General features: G+C 41.9%; 1 protein-coding gene across 10 annotated transcripts in view; it reads right to left on the bottom strand.

Moving 5' to 3' along the window:
- Nucleotides 1–22,620, bottom strand: part of wnk1b (WNK lysine deficient protein kinase 1b) — a 217,388-nt gene that overhangs the window by 33,846 nt on the left and 160,922 nt on the right. For 7 of the 10 annotated variants that reach the window (XM_086008883.1, XM_086008884.1, XM_086008876.1 and 4 more), the window contains 6 exons: nucleotides 20,645–20,702; nucleotides 19,717–19,851; nucleotides 14,422–15,860; nucleotides 13,415–13,516; nucleotides 2,803–2,895; nucleotides 399–471 (listed from right to left, as the gene is read on the bottom strand). In XM_086008883.1, coding sequence (XP_085865009.1) covers nucleotides 399–471; nucleotides 2,803–2,895; nucleotides 13,415–13,516; nucleotides 14,422–15,860; nucleotides 19,717–19,851; nucleotides 20,645–20,702 — 1,900 coding nt within the window. The remainder of the gene's footprint in view (nucleotides 1–398; nucleotides 472–2,802; nucleotides 2,896–13,414; nucleotides 13,517–14,421; nucleotides 15,861–19,716; nucleotides 19,852–20,644; nucleotides 20,703–22,620) is intronic. The other 3 variants (XM_086008880.1, XM_086008879.1, XM_086008882.1) reach the window with 3 other exon arrangements.

The following is a 22,620-nucleotide window of genomic DNA, read 5'->3' as shown; positions in this document are numbered from 1 at the left end:
ATTGCCTTCATTAGCCCCAGTTGACCAGGATGGAGCTTGGACCAGTTGCAGTCGTGCATCAATATTTAAATAAAACTCTACTTTGCCAGTTAATCTACATTTTTTGCCAGAATTCATGTCTGAATCTTAAGTTTCATGAAAAAAAATGACCTAAACCTCTTTTCACTTGGTACAAAAGACCACTAACTTATCTACTCTACTCATCCATTACGCACATTTCACACTCAACAACTGTGGTAAACTCATGATCACTTTCACTACTCAAAAATCCTTTGATTATATTCAGCTGAACGATAAATATTTTGATGAGTGGCAGTAATCCATTATAACATTACACAAGACTCATTTTCCCTGCAAGGAGTGCTGTGGAATGTAGCTCATTTCAGTAAATTCTTCACCTTCACCAGGCAGGCTGGTTGTTGTAAAGCTCTGTCCAAGAGGCACCATCGATCCATTCACTGGAACCGCACCCTGTGATAACAGAAAAAGTTTAATGAAGACTTAACAGCCTAAAATTAGCATGTTTGATTTGTACAAATTTACCTATTCTGCAGACATATCCATATCAGCTGTAGTAATTTGCAAAAGACTTAATTTTGTACTGCTTGGAGAGAGTTATAACAAATGGACATAACATACAGGGCAAAACACATTGGAGTCATGAGTGTGCACATTACCAGGCTTCCTCTTTGGCTAAAGTTTGCATCCCATTTGTACCATAGTTTTTTTGTGTTGTTCAAGTAAGCTTTAGTTTTGCTCCATGGAGCCAGTGGAGCTTGGTGCAGACGACAGTTATAAATGTGCACATAAGTACTTGGGCATAGAATTCTGGATTGGGTGAAGGGTAGAGGTGTGTTTGAGAAAACAATATTTGAGGTAATAAAGATGTGAAAAAGGGCATCAGCAGTGGTGGCATGAGATAGGGACACAAGTGGGCAATGCTCTGAAGGTGGAAGGTAGCTATCTTGCTGTTGGACCGGTTGTAGGGTTTAAAATTCCGGATTGAGCAGAACATTGAAGCTGAATGCCATTGGGTTCAGCTCTAATAGACAAGACAGAAAAGTTGATGAGATTGGAGCCAGAGGCACATAAAGGCTGGCAAAAGTCAAACAAGATGCTTTCAGATTTGCCTATGTTGAATTTTGGGAAATTTTCACTCATCTAAGGCTAGATGTTCAGGGTGTTGGATTGTATAGTAACAGTCCTGGTGGAGAAGTAGAGCCGAGTGGAACACGCACGTGGGAACAGAAAGAGAAACTATTGGAGGAAAGGTAGTAATCATGCCGGAACAGACAGTAGTGTGACAAAGACAGTGAGGTGGACAAGAGGAGGTGGCGGTGGAGAATGGAATGATCAACAGTGTTGAAGACAACAGAAAAGTTGAGGAAGAACTAGCTGTGGTCACAGTCAGACAGGATATTATTGTTGACGTTCATCAAAGGAGTCTTGGTGCTATAGAAAACTGGATAGGAAGGAATTGAACAGGGAGTGATGAAAGAGCTGAGCCTATAGTTGAGTACCAATGGCATATTCAAGAACTTGAGAGAAAGGGAAGTTTACAGATAGGGCAGTTGAGATGATGGAGGCGAGAGTGCATCTTTCAAGAAACGGATATTGAATGGTTTTAAAAGAGATGGAAACAGTGCTCAAATTTAGGGAGAAGTTAACAACCTTAGCAAGCAGGAGGTCGAGATTATGAATGTATAGTGTGAGAAATGGGCACTCTGTCAAGCCAGCTTGTTCCTTCCACAGAACATATCATTTTCCCCTGTCATGGACTATTATCCAACTTAATAAACCCCCAAATGGAAGCGACCCAAAGGCAAAAAAAATTATTTGGTGCTAAGATAATGTAGCAAATCTCCAAGATATCAATTTAACATTAAATCCTACATCATTCAACCCAGTATTCCATAAATAAATTGTTGATAGCTGTAGAAGCACTGAAGTAGCATAAAAATCATGTCTATTGGCTTTACCAATTTTTTTTTTTTTTTTTTTTTTTTTTTTAAAAACACACACTAAAAAGAGAGACGTCAGAGCTTGACTGTAACTTCACTTGTTCAGGGTGGAAGTCAAGGCAATTACTAAATCCAAAACAAAACCTCTGCGGAATATAAAAGAGCCAAGTTCTGATTCCAGTAAATAGGTACATAACACCCTACATGATACTAGACACAGGAATAGTACCACATGGTATCCACATGACGTTGGACAACACCAAGGTGGTCTGAACAGGAGAAGCAATCAAGCAACAAACCATGACAAATGTAGTGCTTAGTTCACTAAACTTTAAGCACCTGTTCCGAAGTTGCAATCACATTGTGTACCTAGTTTATCCTAGCGTTAATCAGACTCCACTGTAGACTAATCCTAGTACAAACCACCACATATAAATATGGAATTTCTCACTTCTCACCACACAGCTTTAGATTTTCATGGCATCAGTACTTTGCCAACCAATTCATTAGACAGCAGAGACCAGTATGAGTCTACCCAATGACAAATAAAACCCTGTTATAAATTATTTCTTCAATGTGCAGTAAGTTGAGTGGAAGCTAATGAGGACATTTCTGTATTGCCATAAATTTTCCAAGAGGCTTGTAGTTTTGGAAATTGAACAGCAGGTGAAGCCAATTTGATACTGCTCAATTACCTTAAAACTTAAATACTTCCCGTATTCTCTCACTGCTGTGCCCCAAATTTACCTCCAACTTGGCTAAACTCCCTCTAACGACGTCAGGAATTCAAACCACACTACCAGAACTTGAAAAGTTGGTCATATAATACCTCAACACTCACCTGCACTGAAGTGATAGCAATTGGTACATTCGTCACAGTCTCTGGACTCAGGGCACGTCTCAATTGGGCATCCAAAGTGTCCAACGGTTGTGACTGAAGGACAACACAAGTTTTTCTAAGTTAGCTATCCATGGATTCACACTTCAATCCATAGCCTGTACCCAAAAACAGAAGCTCATTTCTAATACTCATTAATATTTCAACTGAAGTTTTATTGCAGCTGCAGATAAAACTTCCCTAGAGGTATGATGAATGTATTGCAGAGCACACAAATAAACCTCACAAATAAAGGAGCTCAAAGTACTAAATTCCTAGTATCATTACACAAACAAAATGTGGTCAATACTGTTAAGTGTACTGATTGAAGCTCAAACCAACCGTCTTGCCCACCTCTAGGAGCTGGGGGAAAACCAAGAGGTCAGAGGAGGGAGTGCCCTAGATTAGTCATGCAGTGCTGAGCAGATGGCTCAACAGCAGCAAAAAAGTGTTGGGCAAGCTTCTTACCTACCAGCCCAGCTGCCCTCTGGGCCACAAGTAGTGTGTGGCCCTGGGAGAAAATGTTAAAATAAGAGGTAGCTTGAAGAATCTAACAAACATATATATACACCATTTTCCTTTCTAAATTACTCCACATTTCCACTGTCTGATTGAATGCAGTCTCATGTCATTCAAGCTTATGGGTCCAATATATTTCCCGTTAACCTGGCTGAGACAGACCATGCAACTAACAGTCATTTGTGCTTCACAGATTAGGCAAGAAAAAGGAGTTAGGAAATGGGCGACATAAGGCTTGGTTGAACATATTTTTTTATTTATTTATTTATTTATATTTATTTATTTATTATTATTATTATTTTTTTTATTTTTATTTTTTATTTTTTTTAAGTGAAAAGGGAGGTGGAGAGGTTTATGAAAGGAATTCCAAAAAGTAGGACAAAGGTGGCTGAAGGATCTGTCGCCAATGGTGGGATTACTTTGGGGGGGGGGGGGGGGGGGAAGATGATGCACAAAAGGCCAGAATCAGATGGCCCCACAATTGCTGGGGCGGGGAAGAGGGGGTGGCAGGAGAGATATAGGTCTGGATGAGATTGCAGGGATTAAGTGAGGTGAGAACATGGGAAGGATTTGAAGTCAAGGACGAACACTTCAAATGTAATGCACTGAGGGATGAGGAGCCAATGTAGGCTAGCAAGGATAAAGCAGAGAGAAAAGTTGAACTTAATGCATCTTGGGATTTGTGTTGCAGTGCTTTGTACAAGAGTTTTGGAGTTCCAGCAAGTGAAAATTGTAGTAGTTGCTAGAGTAGGGGTTGAGGTGGGAAAATTTTTGCGGCGCACAGCACATGGCGTCATAAGAACTTAATAGGAGCAAGATTAGGCCATTGGGCCCGTCGAGCCTGTTCCCCAGTCAATATGATGGCTGATCTTCTACCTCAACGTCACCTTCCCGCACTATTCCCCGTATCCCTCGATTCCCTTAGTATCCAAAAATCCATCGATCTCTGTCTTAAATATATTCAATGACTGAACATCTACAGCCCTCAGGGGTAGAGAACTCCAAAGATTCACAATCCTTTGAAGACATTTCTCCTCATCTCAGTCCTAAATGGCCAACCCCTTATTCTGAGATTGTGACCCCTAGTTCTAGACTCCCCAGCTAGGGGAAACATCCTCCCAGCATCTACCCTGTCGAGCCCTTTAAGAATTTTATGTGTTTCACTGAGATCACCTCTCATTCTTCTAAATTCTAAGGAATATAGGCTTAGTCTCCTGAAACTCTCCTCAAAAGACAATCCTCCCGCCTTCCCCAATCCGAGGAATCAGTCTGGTGAACCTTCATTGTATACTCCCTATAAGATAAGTATATCCTTCCTTAGGTAAGGAATACAGTGCTCCTGGTCAATGTTCCCTTTAAGTTGCGCGGCCTCTGGAGCTCCCTCACTGCCGTCGCACCAGCTTTTAAATAGAAAAAAAATGCACATGCGCAGGAATTTGAATGGGCCAGGCACCCAAAAAAAATTAAAGGGAATATTGCTCCTGGTATGGTCTCACCAAGGCCCTATATAATTGTAGTAAGACTTCTTTACTCTTATACTTCAATCCTTTTATAATAAAGGCTAACATACCATTTGCTTTTCTAATTACTTGCTGAACCTGCATGTGAACTTTCAGTGATTCGTATACAAGGACACCCAGGTCTCTTTGAATAGCAACATTTCCCAATCTTTCACCATTTAAAAAATATTCTGCTTTTCTATTTTTCCTATCAATGTGGATAACTTCACATTTCTCCATATTATATGCCATCTGCCATGTTCTTGCCCACTCACTTAACTTTGTCGATATCCCTTTGCAGCCTCCTTACTACTTACTTTCCCACCTAGCTTTTTTACGGTCAGCAAACTTGGATACATTACACTCGGTCACCTCAGCGAAGTCATTGATATAGATTGTAAATAGCTGAGGCCCAAGCACTGATCCTTGCCAACTAGAAAATGACCCATTTATTCCTACTGTTTTCTGTTTGTTAACCAATCCTCAATCCAGGCTAATACATCAACCCCAATTTTGTGCAATAACCTCTTGTGTGGCACCTTATCGAATGCTTTTTGAAAATCCAAGTACACTACATCCACTAGTTCCCCCCCTTAACCCCTGCTAGTTACAATCTCAAAAAACTAAGATTTGTCAAACACGATTTCCCTTTTGTAAATCAGTGTTGACTCTGCCCAGTCATATTATGAATTTTTAAGGGCCCTGTTATCACGTCCCTAATAACAGATTCAAGCATTTTCCCTACTATTGATGTCAGGCTAACTAGTCTATAATTCTTGGTTTTCTCACTCCTTCCTTTCTTGAATAGCGGGGTAACATTTGCTACCTTCCAATCCGCAGGAACCGTTCTAGAATCTAGGGAATTCTGGAAGATCAGAACCAACGCATCCACTATCTCTGTAGCCAACTCTTTTAAAAACCCTACCATGTAGGCCATCAGGTCCAGGGGATTTGTCGGCTTTTATTCCCATTAATTTCTCCAGTACTATTTCTTTATTAATAATAATTTGTTAAAGTTTCTCATTCTCACTTCACCAATGTTCCCCACTATTTCTGGAATCGTTTTTTGTATCTTCTTCCGTGAAGATAGATGCAAAGTATTTGTTTAATGTCTGCCATTTCCTTATTCCCCATTATAATTGCTCCAGTCTCTGCCGGTAAGGGACCCATGTTTACTTTTGTTAATCTCTCCCTTTTCACATACCTATAGAAACTCCTACAATCTGTTGTTATGCCTCTTGCTAGTTTACCCTCATATTCCATTTTCTATCAATTTTTTTAAATTCATGTATGGGATGTGGGCAACGCCAGCATTTATTGCCCATCCCTAATTGCCCTCGAGAAGGTGGTGGTGAGCCGCCTTCTTGAACTGCTGCGGTCCTTGTGGTGAAGGTACTCCCACAGTGCCGTTAAGTAGGGAGTTCCAGGATTTTGACCCAGCGACGATGAAGGATTGGTAATATACTTCTAAATCAGAATGGTGTGTGACTTGGAAGGGAACTTGGAGGTGGTGGTGTTCCCATGCGCCTGCTGCCCTTGTCCTTCTAGGTGGTAGAGGTCGCGGGTTTCAGAGGTGCTGCCGAAGAAGCCTTGGCGAGTTGCTGCAGTGCATCTTGTAGATGGTACACACTAGCCACGGTACGCTGGTGGTGGAGGGAGTGAATGTTTAACTTGGCAGATGGGGTGCCAATCAAGCTAGCTGCTTTGTCCTGGATGGTGTTGAGCTTCGAATGTTGTTGGAGCTGCACTCATCCAAATGGAGAGTATTCCATCACACTCCTGACTTGTGCCTTGTAGATGGTAGAAAGGCTTTGGGGAGTCAGGTGGTGAGGCACTCGCTGCAGAATACCTAGCCTCTGACCTGCTCTTGTTGCCACAATATTTATGTGGCTGGTCCAGTTAAGTTTCTGGTCAATGGTGACCCCCAGGATGTTGATGGTGGAGGATTCGGCGATGGTAAAGCCATTGAATGTCAAGGGGCGGTGGTTAGACTCTCGCTTGTTGGAGATAGTCATTGCCTGGCACTTCTGTGGTGTGAACGTTACCTGCCGCTTATCAGCCCAAGCCTGAACGTTGTCCAGGTCTTGTTGCATGCGGGCATGGACTGCTTCATTATCTGAGGAGTTGTGAATGGCACTGAACACTCTGCAGTCATCAGCGAACATCCCCATTTCTGACCTTATGTCAGAATGTCATTGATGAAGCAGCTGAAGATGGTTGAGCCTAGGACACTGCCCCGAGGAACTCCTGCCCATAGCCTTTGCTGTATTCAGTGCGCTCAGCCGTTTCTTGATATCAGGTGGAGTGAATCGAATTGGCTGAAGACTGGCTTCTGTGATGGTAGGGACCTCAGGAGGAGGCTGATATGGATCATCCACTCGGCACTCTGGCTAAGGATGGTTGCAAACGCTTCAGCCTTGTCTTTTGCACTCACGTGCTGGACTCCACCATCATTGAGGATGGGGATATTCATGGTGCCTCCTCCTCCCGTTACTTGTTTAATGGTCCACCACCATTCACGACTGGATGTAGCAGGACTGCAGAGCTTTGATCTGATCCGTTGACTGTGGGATCGCTTAGCCCTGTCTATAACAGGCTGTTTCTGCTTTTTAGCGTGCATGTAGTCCTGTGTTGCAGCTTCCCCAAGTTGGCACCTCATTTTTAGGTACGCCTGGTGCTGCTCCTGGCATGCTCTTCTGCACTCCTTATTGAACCAGGGTTGATCCCCTGGCTTGATGGTAATGGTAGAGTTATATTTGTCCTCCTTTGCTTAATTCTAAAATCCTCCCAATCCTCAGGCTTACTATGCTTTTTGGTAAACATTATAAACCTCTTCCTTTAATCTTATACTAATCCAATGTCTCGTTAGCCATGGTTGGACCATTTTTCCCTGTGGGGTTTTTATTCCTTAAGGGAATGTATATTCGTTGTGAATTATGAATTACTTCTTTAAATGTTTGCTGTTGCTCATCTATGGTCATATCTTTTAATCTAGTTTTGCAACCTACCTTAGCCAACTCACATCTCATACCTATGTAGTTTGCTTTATTCAGATTTAAGACCCTAGTTTCAGTCTTAACTAAATCACTCTCAAGCTCAACATAAAATTGTATCATATTATGATCACTGCTACTAGAGTCTCCTTTAATACAAGGTTATTAATTAACCCTGTCTCATTGCACAATACTAGAACTAAAATAGCCTGTTCCCGAGTTGGTTCCTCGACATACCGATTTAGAATACTATCTTAAATGCGTTCCACGAACTCGTCCTCTGCACTATTACTGCAAATTTGGTTTGCCCAGTCTATTTGAAAATTAAACTCCACCATGATTACTGTATTACCCTTGTTACATGCACCTTTAATTTCCTGATTTATATTGTGCCCGACACTACAACTACTGTTAGGGGGGCTATAAACTACTCCCACGAAGTGATTTCTACCCCTTGTTGTTTCTTAGCTCCACCCAAAATTATTCTACATCTTGATTTTATCAGCTAAGATCCTTTCTCTCTACTGCCTTTATCCCATCCTTTGTTATCAGGGCTACCCATACCGCCCCCACTCCCTTTTCCATTCTGCTTAAAGGGAACATTGACTAGTCCCAGCCCGGTTTAAGTAGAACTCATCCCATCGGAACAGCTCCCTCTTTCCTCAGTACTGGTGCCAGTGCCCCACAAACTGAAACCCCTGCCTCCCACACCATTCTTTCAGCCATGCCTAAAACCTTCTAATCTGCTTGTCACTATGCCCATTTGCACATGGCCCAGGTAACAATCAAGAGATTATTACCTGTGAGGTTCTGCGTTTTAATTTCAAAACTAGCTCCTCAAACTCTCAGGTAGAACTAAGAATGAGGTTCTGCTATGTCATTGGTTCTTGCGTGGACCATGACAATTGGATCCACCCCCTCCCACTCCAAGTTCATCTCCAACCGTGAGGAGATAGCCATAACCCTGGCACCGGGCAGGCATCACAGCCTTCAGAACTCCCGGTCACAACTGCAGAGAACAGTATTTATTCCCCATACTATACTATCCCCTACTACTATAAACATTTCTTTTCACTCCCACCACTTGAATGGCTTCCTGTACCACGGTGCCGTGGTCAGTTTGCTCATCCACCCTGCAGACTTTGCCTTCAGCCACACAGGCAACAAGGACCTTGTACCTGTTGGATAAGGGCAAAGGCCGAGGCTCATCCAGCACTGCACCTGGGGTCCCCTTACCTGCCAGAGTCACATTCACACCCTCCTTTCCCTGACCACTAACCAGACCTGTACCACTACCTAACCTAATGGGTGTGACTGCCTCCTGGATCAAAGTGCCCATGTAATTCTCCCCCTCCCTGATGCCCTGCAATGTCTGCACCTCGGACTCCAGCTCAACAACTCTGAGCTGAAGTTCCTCGAGATGCAGACATTTACTGCAGATGCAGTTGTCCGGGATCGCGATTCTCTCCACAAACTCCGACATGCTGCAGTTGCAGCACACCACCTGCACTGCCATCCCTATCTAACCTTGCTTTATTTATTTAATTAATTAAAGTTTATGTATTTAATTAACCAAGCTTATAGTTTAGTTTTAGGGTCAGAAAGCAAGTCCTGGGTTGAAAAGGATCCCAAGGTTGCAAACAGTCTGGTTAAACTCGACAGTGGCTGGAGAAAAGGAAGGAATTGGTGGGAAGGGAGAAAAGTTGGTGGCAGGGGCCATAGATGATGGTTTTTGTCCTTCCCAGCATTAATCTAGAGGAAGTTGTGACTCATCCAACACTGGATAATAGACAAGCAGCCTGACAGCACAAAGAGGGTCGAGGCATGTGAGGTACAGCCGAGTGTTCTCAGCATTACAAGTGGAAGTTGGCCCCATGGCTGCTGATGATGTCACTGAGTGGCGACATGTAGACAAGGAAGAGGAGGAGGAATCATTATAGATCCTTGCGGGACCCCAGATATGACTGCGAAAATGGAAGGAAAAGAAGCCATTCTTGGAGATGCACTCGCTACTTTGGATAGGTAGGATCGGAGTCATAAAAAGACAGTCCCATGAAGCTGAATGATAGAAGTGAGATGTTGGAGGAGGTTGGCGTGGTCAACCATGTCGATTGCTGTGGAGGTGTCGAAGAGGGATGAAACACCATGGTCACAGTGACAAAGGATGTTCTTCGACTTTGGTGCTGTGAGAAGGGCGGGAGCCAAACTAGAGAGACTTAAGCAAGGAGTTATGGGAGAGATGAATATGGAGCTGGGATGTGATGATTTGTTCAAAGACCTTGGACAGGAAATGAAAGCTCAGATGGGCAGTAATTACCAAGGGCAGAAGGGTTGAGGGTAGCTAGGAGTGGATGACAATGGCAGTTTTGAATGGAGGGGCAACATCTCAGGATATCTAACTACTGACAAATGCCAGCTAGCATGGGGCAAGGAAAGGGAGTTAGGTGATCAGGAGTTGAGTGGGAATGGGGTTGAGGCAGCAGCAGATTGGGTTCACAAAATAAGATGAACTTGCAGACTGCAGGGAGATTGGGGGAAAGCAGGGGTCCAGGGCTAAGCGGTGGGGTGGTGAGAACTGGGAATGTTGGGGCCTATGGGTAAAGGGAAGGGAAGGGTGTAGTGGAAGCAGCTGCACACTTGGTCTCCATCTTGGTGATGATTAAATCCAAGAATTACTCATACTTGGTGTTTGGTGATGGTGTAGGAGTGGAGGAATAGGGTGTAAGGAGCAGTTATAAAAATCAACAGCAAAAAAAAATCACGTGTTACAGAGGAACAAACATATGAATTTCTAGATAAGAAAAGACCAATGGCCATCTAGTTTGCCTTCTACCATCCTGGTAGTCACATGATAATGATAATGGAGTTGTTGACTAATCATAGCAATCAATCTCTAATAATTAATCTACAACAGGCTCAGAAATGACACAAAATCCAAGTGGTGGAAAGCTTTGGGAACCATAGGTTCAGTCACCTTTTCCCTCCAAGCATGCTACACTTACCACGTCATGTCTCAAATTATTCATACTGTAGCACAAAATATATTTTCTGAAAGAAATCTACCTAATCTGCATTTGAATAAATCAATATTAACTGCTTCCATTGTCTCCCTCGGGAGTCTGTTCCATAGACTGACCACTCGCTCACTGAAATATTGTTTCCGCAGATTTGTTTTGAATTTCTCTCTCAAGCGCAGATTGTGTCCTGTGGTTCTACTGTGCTGGACAAGGTGAAACAGCTCGTCATGGTCTACATTGTCTAGTTGTGGAACATGGAGGTGGGAATTTGAGACTGAGGTTCTAAGGTTCCTAGAGGGGGGTTTTCTAAAAGCACTTTATGAAAGTAGTGAAATCGTAGGCGATTAGAGAGATGTGGGCGGTAAGGGAGACAATGAAGTGGTCAGAAATAGCCATGTCAGAAATTGAGACCACAGGGCTAGAGAGGCTACAAGATATGACTAGGTTGAGGGGATGATCAAGGATATGATATGGGGAGTTTATACAAAGGGTGAGATTGTGGGAGGACAAGAACATGGTGTATTCAGAGAAGAGGGGGCTAGGGTGAAGACTGAAAGCACTGAAGATGAGTCATGTTAAGTGCAGGGGCAAAGGAGAGAGAGAGAGAGAGAGAGAGAGAGAGAGAGAGGGCATGTCCAGGAGGAAGTCGGCATGAGGATTGGGAGTGGAGGTAGTCTCGTCTTTCAGATGAGATGTTAAACCGAGGCACCATCTTCCCTCTCAGGTAGACGTAAAGAATTCCCCTGGCGTTATTTAAATTTTTATTTATTTATTTATTTTTAAAGAGCAGGGGATTTCTCCTTGGTGTCCTGGCCAATATTTATCCCTCAACTAATATCATGAAAAAAGAGAGATTATCCCGTCATTATCACATTGCTGTTCGAGGGACCTTGCTATGCACAAATTGGCTGCCGTGTTTCCTACATTACAACAGTGACTACACTTCAAAAGTACTTAATTGGCTGTAAAGCGCTTTGCGACATCCGGACGTTGTGAAAGGCACTATACAAATGCAAGTTCTTTCTTTAGCCAATGAGGATTTTAAATGAAATGAGATGGAAAAGGGCAAGATGTTCAGGGCAATGAGAAAGTGCCAAGGGAAGAGACCAAGGTTAGGGCAGAGCTAATGGTTAAATGAATAGGCTGGTGCGAAGAATTCTGTGAAATGTCTTTGCCTGTGATCCATTTGTCCATCATACAGGATGTTGATACAATCATCCACATTAAGTTATGAATGGTAAAAGTCTCACTTGCAAGGAGTAAACATTCAGGAGGCAATTGTGTGCCAGCGGTAGTGCAAAAGGCAAGAAGGATGGGGAGTGGTTGAAGAGGTTGAACATGGAGGAGTATGCTGGGTGAGATGGTCAGTGATAGTAGAGAATGGGGTAATTTGGGTTGCTGCTCCGAAGGAAGCAATGATGGGTACCACAATAGGCTCATTGCAGAAATGAAGAGGATGAGTCAGCAGCTTGTTCAAAGAGGGAATTCAACCTTGGGATAGCAACAGGAGACAGGGTAGACTGAAGAGTGGTGATTGGTTGGAGTAGGGGTCAGGGTGGGCAAAATACCAGAGAGGTGTAGATGAAAGGTGCCATGGCTAGGTGAAGGGAAGAGGAGGATGGTACGGCCTCAGAAGGGCCAAAACAAAAAGGGAGAAAGTAGTAGTGATCCCAGATCTGGATGGTAGCTAAAGTGTGCATATGAATGGATACAAAGGGAATGCCAAGTTAGAGGCACAGAGGAGATTCAGCAAGACATGCAGTGGTAATTGTTGGCAGGGTGGAGACAATATGAATCAGTCCAGGAGGCTTCTGTGGGATTAAGTCTACTTGCATGGTGGAACCTGTGGTTTAAACAAAGTATCAATAATTTTGTGTGGTCTCTCTGCTTCCATTATCATGGGATTATACTGAGAGCACTGCCAGCAGAAGTGATGCACCACAACACTCTACCAGAAGAAAATATTTCTGAAACATCCAGAACTGTCCTACATCTTGTGCACACCAGAATATTTTCTGCAGAATCCACCTGACATGGACTTAAGCAGAAAATAACAGCAGCTTTGATGTTTCCTGCATCTTTTACAGCAGGTGTTGAATCATTTTTCAACACTGGAATTGGCTCAGTTAACAGTACTGAACCATGCTTAATTTACCAACCTAACCCACATCATTAATTGATGGATTGAGCACTCCAAAACCACTGACTGCCGCATGCACGTTAAAGGGCATTCTGTGAATAGAAATGTTCAGTGATACTGAACATTTGCTCGTATATGGACTCATCTGCCATATGTTCATCAATATCTGGTGAACAGAAGGAATAGATAAAGGGAGCAATTTGTCCAACCCATGGGTGTTGCGCATCGAGAGGTTTAGCTTGTACTGCATACAATGCTGAATTAACTTACAATTAAAGGGTTAATAAGCAAGACACAGAACATGCATCAGATAATTTGCAATCAGATGAAATGAATCACATGCAGAGGACATGGCACATATATAGAGTAATGAATTCACAAAGAGCACACTGGGTAATATTATTGCACCTGGGTTAGTGAAGGTCCTGGAAAGGGTGGCAACTGCTCAGTGGGTGGAGTGAGAGCCTGTTTTAATTGTTGGTCAAGAGCTTCCGTGCTTAGCTGTTGCACCTACAAGTAATGAATGGGAAGAGGAGTTGCATCAACCAAGGCTGAGAGTGAATGACTTAGCAAATACAGGTCTTCAAAGATATTCTCAATGTATATCATATAAAGCAGCATACTTCAATTTAGAGAAGGAATTTAGCATTTCATAATAAAAACCTGACCTTCAAATAAAACAAATTCAAATAAGCAATACAAAATGTTCACAAACTATATGCTAGTCTACAGTTTTGATAATCAGCTGTGCAGTATTTTCTGTACCTGATCACAAACTTCATTAATGGCAAAATAATCTTCCACTGTATAGTGCAACTTTACAGGTGTGCAATCTTGAGTTTTGTCAAATTGTATAATTAGTTATTAGTCATGTTCAAGATCAAAGAGTCATCTTGATCAAAACATATACATGGGAGCTTGAAGTTTAATTGTAAGATGGGATTTGGAAAATATGTGCTCCTCATATGAAGAGCTCCTACTCTTCAATAGTTCATCAAGGAGCCATGCAATGAAAGAAAATCAGACATTTTCTCAAACATTTCCTTGTAGTCAGTTTAAAGGCACCAATAGCAGAGACTTGGCAATGGGAACCATAGCCATCCTGTTACAGAATGCTGCAGGACAAAGAAAAATGTGTATGTGGCCACCTTACTGACTACAACTGAATTATTAGGTGAGGCAAAGGGGAAGAAATAAAAAAATAAATCAAGCAAATAAGGAAATTTGGTGCAGTTGGACCAGCACTGCAACCTAGTCCTAGATATTAAATTCTTGTATTAATTCACCCCCAGAAGGAATTACGTTAATAGACAAGATATTTGAAAACTGAACCATTATTATTTATGCAGTTTTCCATTCTCACACTTACACGGTTAAATTATGCACATAGTTTCATATACTCTTGGTTAACTTACCGGTAATCTACCAAGTGGTGGTTTGGATGGTGGCGTGCCTGGCCGTCCTGCAGTTGGGATGACACTTGGCAGGGGAGCAACTACTGCTGCATAACTGGCAGGAGTCAAAGGTTGCTGGACAGTTAATGGAAGTCCTGTAGGGCCAAGAGGTAGACTGGAAGGAGGTACGACAGAACCTGTGGTAGCTACTGGGTAGGGTGGGGCAGTAACTGTTGCTGAAGTCCCTGGGACACCAGATACCTTTCCTGTAATGAGCAAACTATCAACTGTGGCAGACTCTGCAACCAATCCCATCTCCGAAGGTGCTGAAATGTGAGTACAGCCTGCAGTACCATGTTCACTGAACAACGAACGAAGCTTTTCATCCAAGGTCTTAATATCATCAATGCCAGTGCCTTTGGTGTTCAAATCTATGTCCACTTCGGAGTAATGAATATGGGGTTGATTTGGAAGAAAAGCTGTTTGAGGCTGATTATGAATCAGTGTTTGTTGAACAGAAGGGATACTGCAAACAGGTTGCACAGGTCCTGTGCCAGGTACAGAGACTTGGGTTGCCAGTGGCACAGAAATGCCTGCAGTCTGAGGTAATGTGGCATTTTGTGCAGTAATTGTTTGCACCACAAAGGGTTGGCTGACAGGAGTCTGAATGCCACTAACAGGTTGTAATAATGGTGGTGATGTGGTGACTGCCAATGTCATGCCATTACCACCCATCTGCTGGATTTCTGCTTGGGTTGCACTATACAAAGTCTCTGTCTGGCCCTGTGACAAACTCAGTGAAGTGGACGATTCTGCCAGGCTGACCACAGTTCCACCACTGAGTTGTTGAGGGGCTTGCATTATCACAGCTTGAGTGGAAGATGGGGAAACAGAAGTTGAAGTTCCTACACTGATTGCAGCTCCTCCAATCAAATTTTGAACCACATGCGATATTAGTGGTGGAGATATCGAGCTTGGAGCTGAAACACTTGTGACAGGGCCACCAATTAGTTGCTGACTTGCCTGGGAGATCCGAGGTGGAGATACACAATTTGGAACACTAACACTGGCAGCAGGGCCACCAACTGACTGCTGAGCTGGCTGCGAGGTCGGAGGCAGCAATATAGAACTAGGGACAATCACACTGGCAACGGTTTCACTAGGTAACAGCTCAGCTGGTTGCGACTGAATACTCTGCATCACGGCTGGAGATGCAGAACTAGCAGCTATTAGACTAGCTGGTGCTGACGATGACACCGCCGTTTGTGTATGAATTCCTTGTCCGATACTGGTCATTTCTGGATGTACCATAGTAAACGGTGCTATGGTTTGGTTGAAAACTGGAGGGGCAGTATTAGGACCCTCTTGAAATGGTTTGTGCTTTAAATCTGAAAAGGCTTGTTGCAAACTCACTGAGGAAGCCGAGTGCGACAGATTTAGATTGTGACTATGGGAAACAACTGTAAAACAAAGATAATTTTAATTAGAACAAAAATCACTTGCCAACAGAAAACCTCTAACCAAAAACAGTGATTTCAATCTCTCCACAATTTAAAGAACAGTTTTCAATGCCACATGCATCAGCAAGTTGATACCTGCATCAGTGGGATATTTAGTGTACTAAATGCAAACAAATAATCCTTAGAATAGCAATGTCCTTTTAAATTAAATCTTATAACACTAATCGTTTTTATTCACTGTGCTGTTGCTGCTTCTTAAGGGCAAGTCATGTCTGGTGAACCTAGTTGAATTTTTTGAGGACGTCACTAATGTGGTAGATAAGGGAATATCTATGGATGTTATTTATATGGACTTCCAGAAGGCATTCAATGAGGTGCCACATAAGAGATCCTTAACAAAAATGGTAGCACATGGAAAAATGAGGCAACCTACTGACATGGGTAGGGAATTGGTTAGGAGACAGAAAGTAGGGATAATGGGTATGTACTCAAATTAGTAGGATGTGTCGAGTGGTGTCCCCTAGAGATCTGTACTGGGACCTCAGCTTTACACCATATTTAAAAATGAAGGAATAGAGAGCCATATATCCAAGTTTGCTGACGACACCAAGTTAGGTGGCCAGTAAATAGTGCAGAAAGTTATAAAAGGACACTGATAGATTAAGTGAGTGGACAAAACTGTAGCAGATGGAGTTCAATGTGGGGAAGTGTGAGGTCATCCACTTTGAACCCAAAATCTATTTTCACTTTCTTCTCCAAAACAATTTACTGAGACCAATAATCTTCCTGTTTTGGTGAAGCCAGAGTGAAAATGCCAGTCTAAATTGGAATCCAAACTCAGGTCTTTGACCTGGGAGTCCAAAAGTCTGCACCAGGTCATTATTTTCCACTTACATTAAGTATTGTTTCTGCTCGCTGAACATAAATAAATATACACCAAGTCCGAGTCTATATGGAACGATTGCCCAGAAATTCAGGTCTTCACGGGCGAGTACGCACGGGGCACTCATCCGTAAGCCCAATGGAAGTGCCGGTTTCCTGCATGCACTGCGCATGCGCATCAAACTTAGGTTTTTTTTTTTTGCAGGTTTTCCCGGGAGGGTAAGTCTCCAGAAGTTACACATATAAAAAGCAGTCGCAAGGCCTGCTTTTTACAAGGTAAGTGGTGAATTAATTAAAATTAAAACATTTTTCCACAGGTTTATTATTTTTAAATACTTTAAAGAAAGGTAAGTTTATTTTTAGCCCCATTAGTAAATAAAATTATTTTTTTCAAAAATTTAAATTATTGTTTAAAATAGTTATTTCATGTAATTTATAGTTTATTTAAAAGATGTGATTAAAAAAAAAAAAATTATTTGAAAATTTAGTGATGTTTTGGGGCTTGTAGTATTTATAAGTTTGACAGCCCTTCCTGTCAAACTTATGAATGGAGCATTCCCTGCTCCGATTGGCTCTCCATGGCCCACGTGATCTCAGGGGACGCATCGAACTAACTGTGCCCCTGGGATACGCAAGCACTGCGCGCTGGCAGTTGGAGGAGGCCCAGGATTCCGGAATTCCACGGGGGCCCACAGCTCAACGGCCGGCATGCTAGGTAAGTGCAGGTCAGGGGCTTACACCCACGGGAAGCCCTTGACCCGAATTTCTGGGCCAATATTTTAACTCAATTTACATTTAACCAAATTGGAGATTTTCTGACTGATTTACTTAGACAACCATGAAAAATGGCTTTTTGACAACTTCAATACAGCCAAGTGTATATTATCACAAAATAATGATCATGAGGAAGTACATGCAGCTCATCTTAAGGTTCTCATCTCTTCTCTGACTGCCCTCTTCCCACTGTGGTACTGAAATTATTTTTTGCCACCATCTTTACTGTCTGCCATTTTTTTTAAATATAGTTCTCTCTGCCCCTCTGGTCACTCTTAAAATGTTTATAGGTGTTCTTACATTTATCCCAGTGAACCCCTTCCTTTCTTCGGGATATAGAGGTCATTTTCTTCTTTATTTATCCATTTAGGGTCACTCTTGTTTAGTCTGACCGTACCGATTTTATGCATTTATCTTGAAAGCACAGCATTATTCTTTTCAAGTGTTTCCACTTACCTTCTACCAAAGTGTTGTTGAGCAGCTTCCCATATCCACTCATTTTAGTTATCCCTTATTTCTTTGAAGTTAGCCCTTTCAAAGTTATATACCTTATTCCTTGCCATAGGTATTTCTGACTCCCAGATCATGCCATTCTGTGGTTGCTACCCCCCCCCCCCCCAACCCAACCAACCCCATGAGTGCTATGACTTCCAATTCTTGTACTTCGTCTGGGTCATCAACAAACTGAGCACTGCCTCGCATGACTTTTTTGATGCACTGTCATAAACAGTCAGGCATTATATTTACCAACTCTGACTATAAACCCCCTGGGTTTCCCCAATATATATTTGGTTGATTGAAGTCTATTAAAATGAGTCTTCCATTCTCCCATAACCTTACCCTATCTCTCCATAGAGCAAATGGTCTCTCCTTGTGCTGACCTGGTAGCCTGCAGCATACTGTTAACTTGCAGTATTTTACATCAGAGATAACCAACCAGAGAAGTTCCTTTTGCAGTATTCCCCTCCCACAGAATCAATTCCATTTGCCTCCCAGATATTCCTGGCATAAAGGGCTACACTATCTCCGTTTCTGTCCACTGTCTTTTCAGACTACTATATTCCTGAATCTTATATTAATTTCCATTCTCTAGATTTAGTCATGTTTCTGATATTCCCGCTAGGCCATAACTCCCTACTGCCACAACTGCCTCCATTTCTGACATCTTATTGCTAGTGCTTTTACTTATAGCCCTAAGTTTCAGCTTTTTCCTGTTCTCTAGTTCATGTACACCTTTCTCTGGTTATCTGTATCCAAACGCCCCTGCCGACTACCTTCTACCCAAGATCCAGCTCATTTGGGATGTGATTTCCTCCTGGCTCTTATGATTTTCAACTGTTTTATTTAGGTACAGCCCATCTCTCCTATACCAGTCCTTTTCATTCTGAAAGTTTTCCCAGTTATTTATGAACTCAGCATTGTTGTTTTCACATCAGATTGCTAGTCACTATTTTCTTGGTGAATGCCCCTTCTTTCCCAAACACTGGAATTATACCAGAGAAACATTAAGTTGAATCCCCACCTTTCAGTTTTGAAGCAATCCTCTTGCATGAGACGTTTAGGGCCCATCTAGTATTTCTCCGAGTCATTTACTCTATATGAACTACCATTGCTGGGTCCCTATCTGTCCTCTTCGGTATTCCTTCCAACTTTTCCTCAGTGTCGATTTCTCTAGTTCCAGGTAGAAAACACACCATCTTGTAGGTACTGTCTTTATGGCACACCTGACTATCCACTTTCCTGAGCGAAGAAACCCCTCCAATTACAACCCCTCTGACTTGTAAACAGTGTCAATCTAAGCTGCCCCATCTTTTATTTTAGCTGCCCTTTCTTGAGGTTTGTTTACTTTTGTATTGATGGACAGTCCGTATCGGTTAGCTATTGTAATCTCTTGGATAGCTTCAATTAAAATGGGCACTTTAGAAGAAATAAAAGGAATGAAAGTTTTGGAAGAAAGTGAGTATACATCTTAAAAAGGTCAATGTGCAAATCTCTCAGAATGGATATTACTCTCTTCTACAATATCCATTTTCAGAGGAGAAGGATGTATGATATTTAGGGCACTGACTGCAATTTTGCATTTGCTAAAGATGAATTTAACAGTTGCAGTAACTCCTGCCCAGAATATTGCCTCACAAATGCTCTTATACCTGGCAATTAAAAAAGGGAAAAATACTGCAATCCATCTCTCAGACTATACCTGTCGGAGTTTCTTTAATTGAAGTGACCCCCATACTTAAAGTTGGTTCTCGTAATCGGCTCTCAGGGACAGGACTGACAATAAACCGTCTTCCAGCAGAATGGACCACTTGCATTGCAGAGCCTGCCTGTGTACCTACACCAATAATAAAACAAAACATTAATGCAATTTCAGTACAATTCCATCACTCCACATTACCATTCATCCTTTTTTGGCAGTACTTTCTTTATTGGAAGATAGATTTACATCATTCATGCACTGACTTCCAACCATCATAAAGCCTTCTGTTGTGACATCCAACTTGTCAGAAAGTAAACATGCAGGACTGTGTTTCACCAACGGCTTTAAGATTCAATAGCAACAACAAATTGTACTTTAAAGATGCAATTTTCCTTTGATAAATCTGGTTGGCATCAACATTGCTCCACAACTAAACCAGGGCTGCACATCACAGTATTGGTTTTGTGGGCGGGGAAGGAAAGGGAGAAGTGGGGTGGAGAATGAAGGGGAAAGAAAAGTGATCACATATTAAATTAGAAGAAAGATGTACAATGGGACCATGATTACAGTTCACTAAAGACTCAAAAGGGGATTTCATGGCAATAATACCACCACTGAAGTTCAGATGATGTAAAAACTGAACGAACAACACTTTGTCATTTGGTAATGTTCATTTGAATCCCAACATGAGATTAGTCTTCAAATTGCTTTTTTTTTTTTTTTATAAAGTTGACATTCTATGAAGTTCTTGAAAGAAGTGAAGTTCTGATCCACTGGGGGACTTTTTTTGTACACTAGCAGCAATGTCAAAGGACAGCCAGTTGATGGAAGATAATGTCCACATTGGATTACCACAGATTTATGAAGTTTACCTAAACTTCAAAATTATTTTAATAAATTCTTTCAAACAAGAAACAATGTCACTTACCTAACTGAATGGGTGCCGATATGAGAGGTTCTTGTTGCGTGTACTTGCCCTCTGCATTCTGAACAGAAAATGAATTGTGTATCAGTGGAACCACATTTGTTTAATCAGTTACTAGTTATTCTCTTTCGCACGAGGCAGATGCCAAGGCCCATTAAGGTCGGTGGGTGGGATGGAGGAAGATGAGGGTGGAGCAACTTAATAAGCAGGTGGGCGCAATGGGGCATGGGCAGACCACCATAGAAGTCAGCAAGTTGCAGACTGAGCAGGTCAGAAGGGGCTAGCAATGTTGGGACCATTGAGGGCACAGAAGTATTGGTAGGGCGACAAGACCTTAGCAGACAGACATGCAAGCCAAGAGAGTGGAGGTGAGACAGTAAAAGATAGCAAGCAAAAAAGTGAAATTAATGTAACACAGTATAGCATATTCAAAATAATACAATAAACATTGAAAGAACTGAAGTTTAAACTTTACCACACAAATCAAGATGGTGACATAGTTGTGAGAAAAAGTTAAGAAATTTGATCCATGAAGCCACCTAGTGGCAAGAGCATGCAATGATGTGACAATGAAAATGGAAATGTGGATATAGGAATTTGAAAAAAGTTGACATCAAAGAAACGTGACAACAGAAAGTAATGAAGGAAGGATTAGGGTGCATAGATGTAATTCCATCTCCATTTTAAAGTCATACATTCTATCCTTTTTATGTACTTCAATTTTATATTATTTACCAAAAGATATTAAATCTTACAGCAATTTGCAAAGTAGAGAAATAGAGTTGGTTAAAGTATACACATTCCTCTCCAATACAAGCTGAGGAAATGGGAGATGAAAACTGATCCACCACAGCACCAGCACTGATAGCAAGGTATAATTACAGCGAGGCAAATTTAGAGACACTTTGCATTATGAATGTAGAAACAGGAATTTAAAATGGGGGGAAAATGTCGTAAGTGTGACAGGAAATGCACACAAATACAAGATTTCAAATATTATGATATACAGTTAACACTTGAAAAGCATTGAAAAATGAATCTACTTGAAAAACGGATTTTGTCATTCTTTGAATATGTGGTTCATCCTCCATAACCCTAGCTATATTAGCAGATAACCCTTGGCATTGCTCGCAATGAATCAGAAGAGCATTACAGGAAGCGTGACAGTCACCTTTTAGATTTTTGCCTACTTGGTAAAGGGGGGATTCCTCGGTTAACACATGTTGCAAATGACATGAAATTTGGTTCACATGAGGTTAACTTCTAGGAACACGCAAGTTATTCAGGATGTAGATTTAGATACTTAGCTAGGGAACTAAATGAAATAATTAACAGAATTGCAAACCCACCACCAACGTTACCTCTAAGCTGCATGGCCACACAGCCCGGGACCAGCTTTTTCAATGTTAAGTTTTGCGCGGCCCCTTTAACAATATAAGGGGGAACATTGCCCACCACCGCCTAGAGATATTTGCAGCTGTAATGTTGGAACGGCTTCAATTTACTGAGCGCAATAACGAAACAGGCAATAGGGTTGCCATGACCTCCACACCAAAGAAGGGAAGGTGATACTTTGATTAGCATCTCAACTAGTCACTCCTAGACAGTGCAAGCTGGTGGAGGTACAAAGGTTAAGCTTTTGGCTTCCTCTCTCTGGATGGAAAAAATGGTAGTTGTGCAGCAGGTTTGTGTTTGGAGCTACATGAGCAAGAAGCAGAGAGAACTCATTCTTTAAGTGTGTGTCAGTCTAGCAAGTAACTGGTTAAGTAAGGTAGGCCAATATCAATGGCAAAAATTGAATAATTTATTATTTCTGATGTTATGAGGAGCGACATAAAATAGGTAAAATTCTGGAAAAACTACTTTGTTCAGTCACATATTTCATTTAATAAAAAGTTATTCACTTTCTCGGGAGGGAGAAGTAGTTGGGGGACGAAGAGCGCGAGCAGGAGATGCGGGAGTGCAATCAGGGTGAAGAA

This window comes from Somniosus microcephalus, chromosome 16 (genome assembly GCF_052327205.1).
Source record: "Somniosus microcephalus isolate GS21.2 chromosome 16, FLI_Smic_1.0, whole genome shotgun sequence".
NCBI lineage: Eukaryota > Metazoa > Chordata > Chondrichthyes > Squaliformes > Somniosidae > Somniosus > Somniosus microcephalus.
Note: the sequence above shows the minus strand (reverse complement) of the source record. Positions and strands in the feature narration are given on the sequence as shown.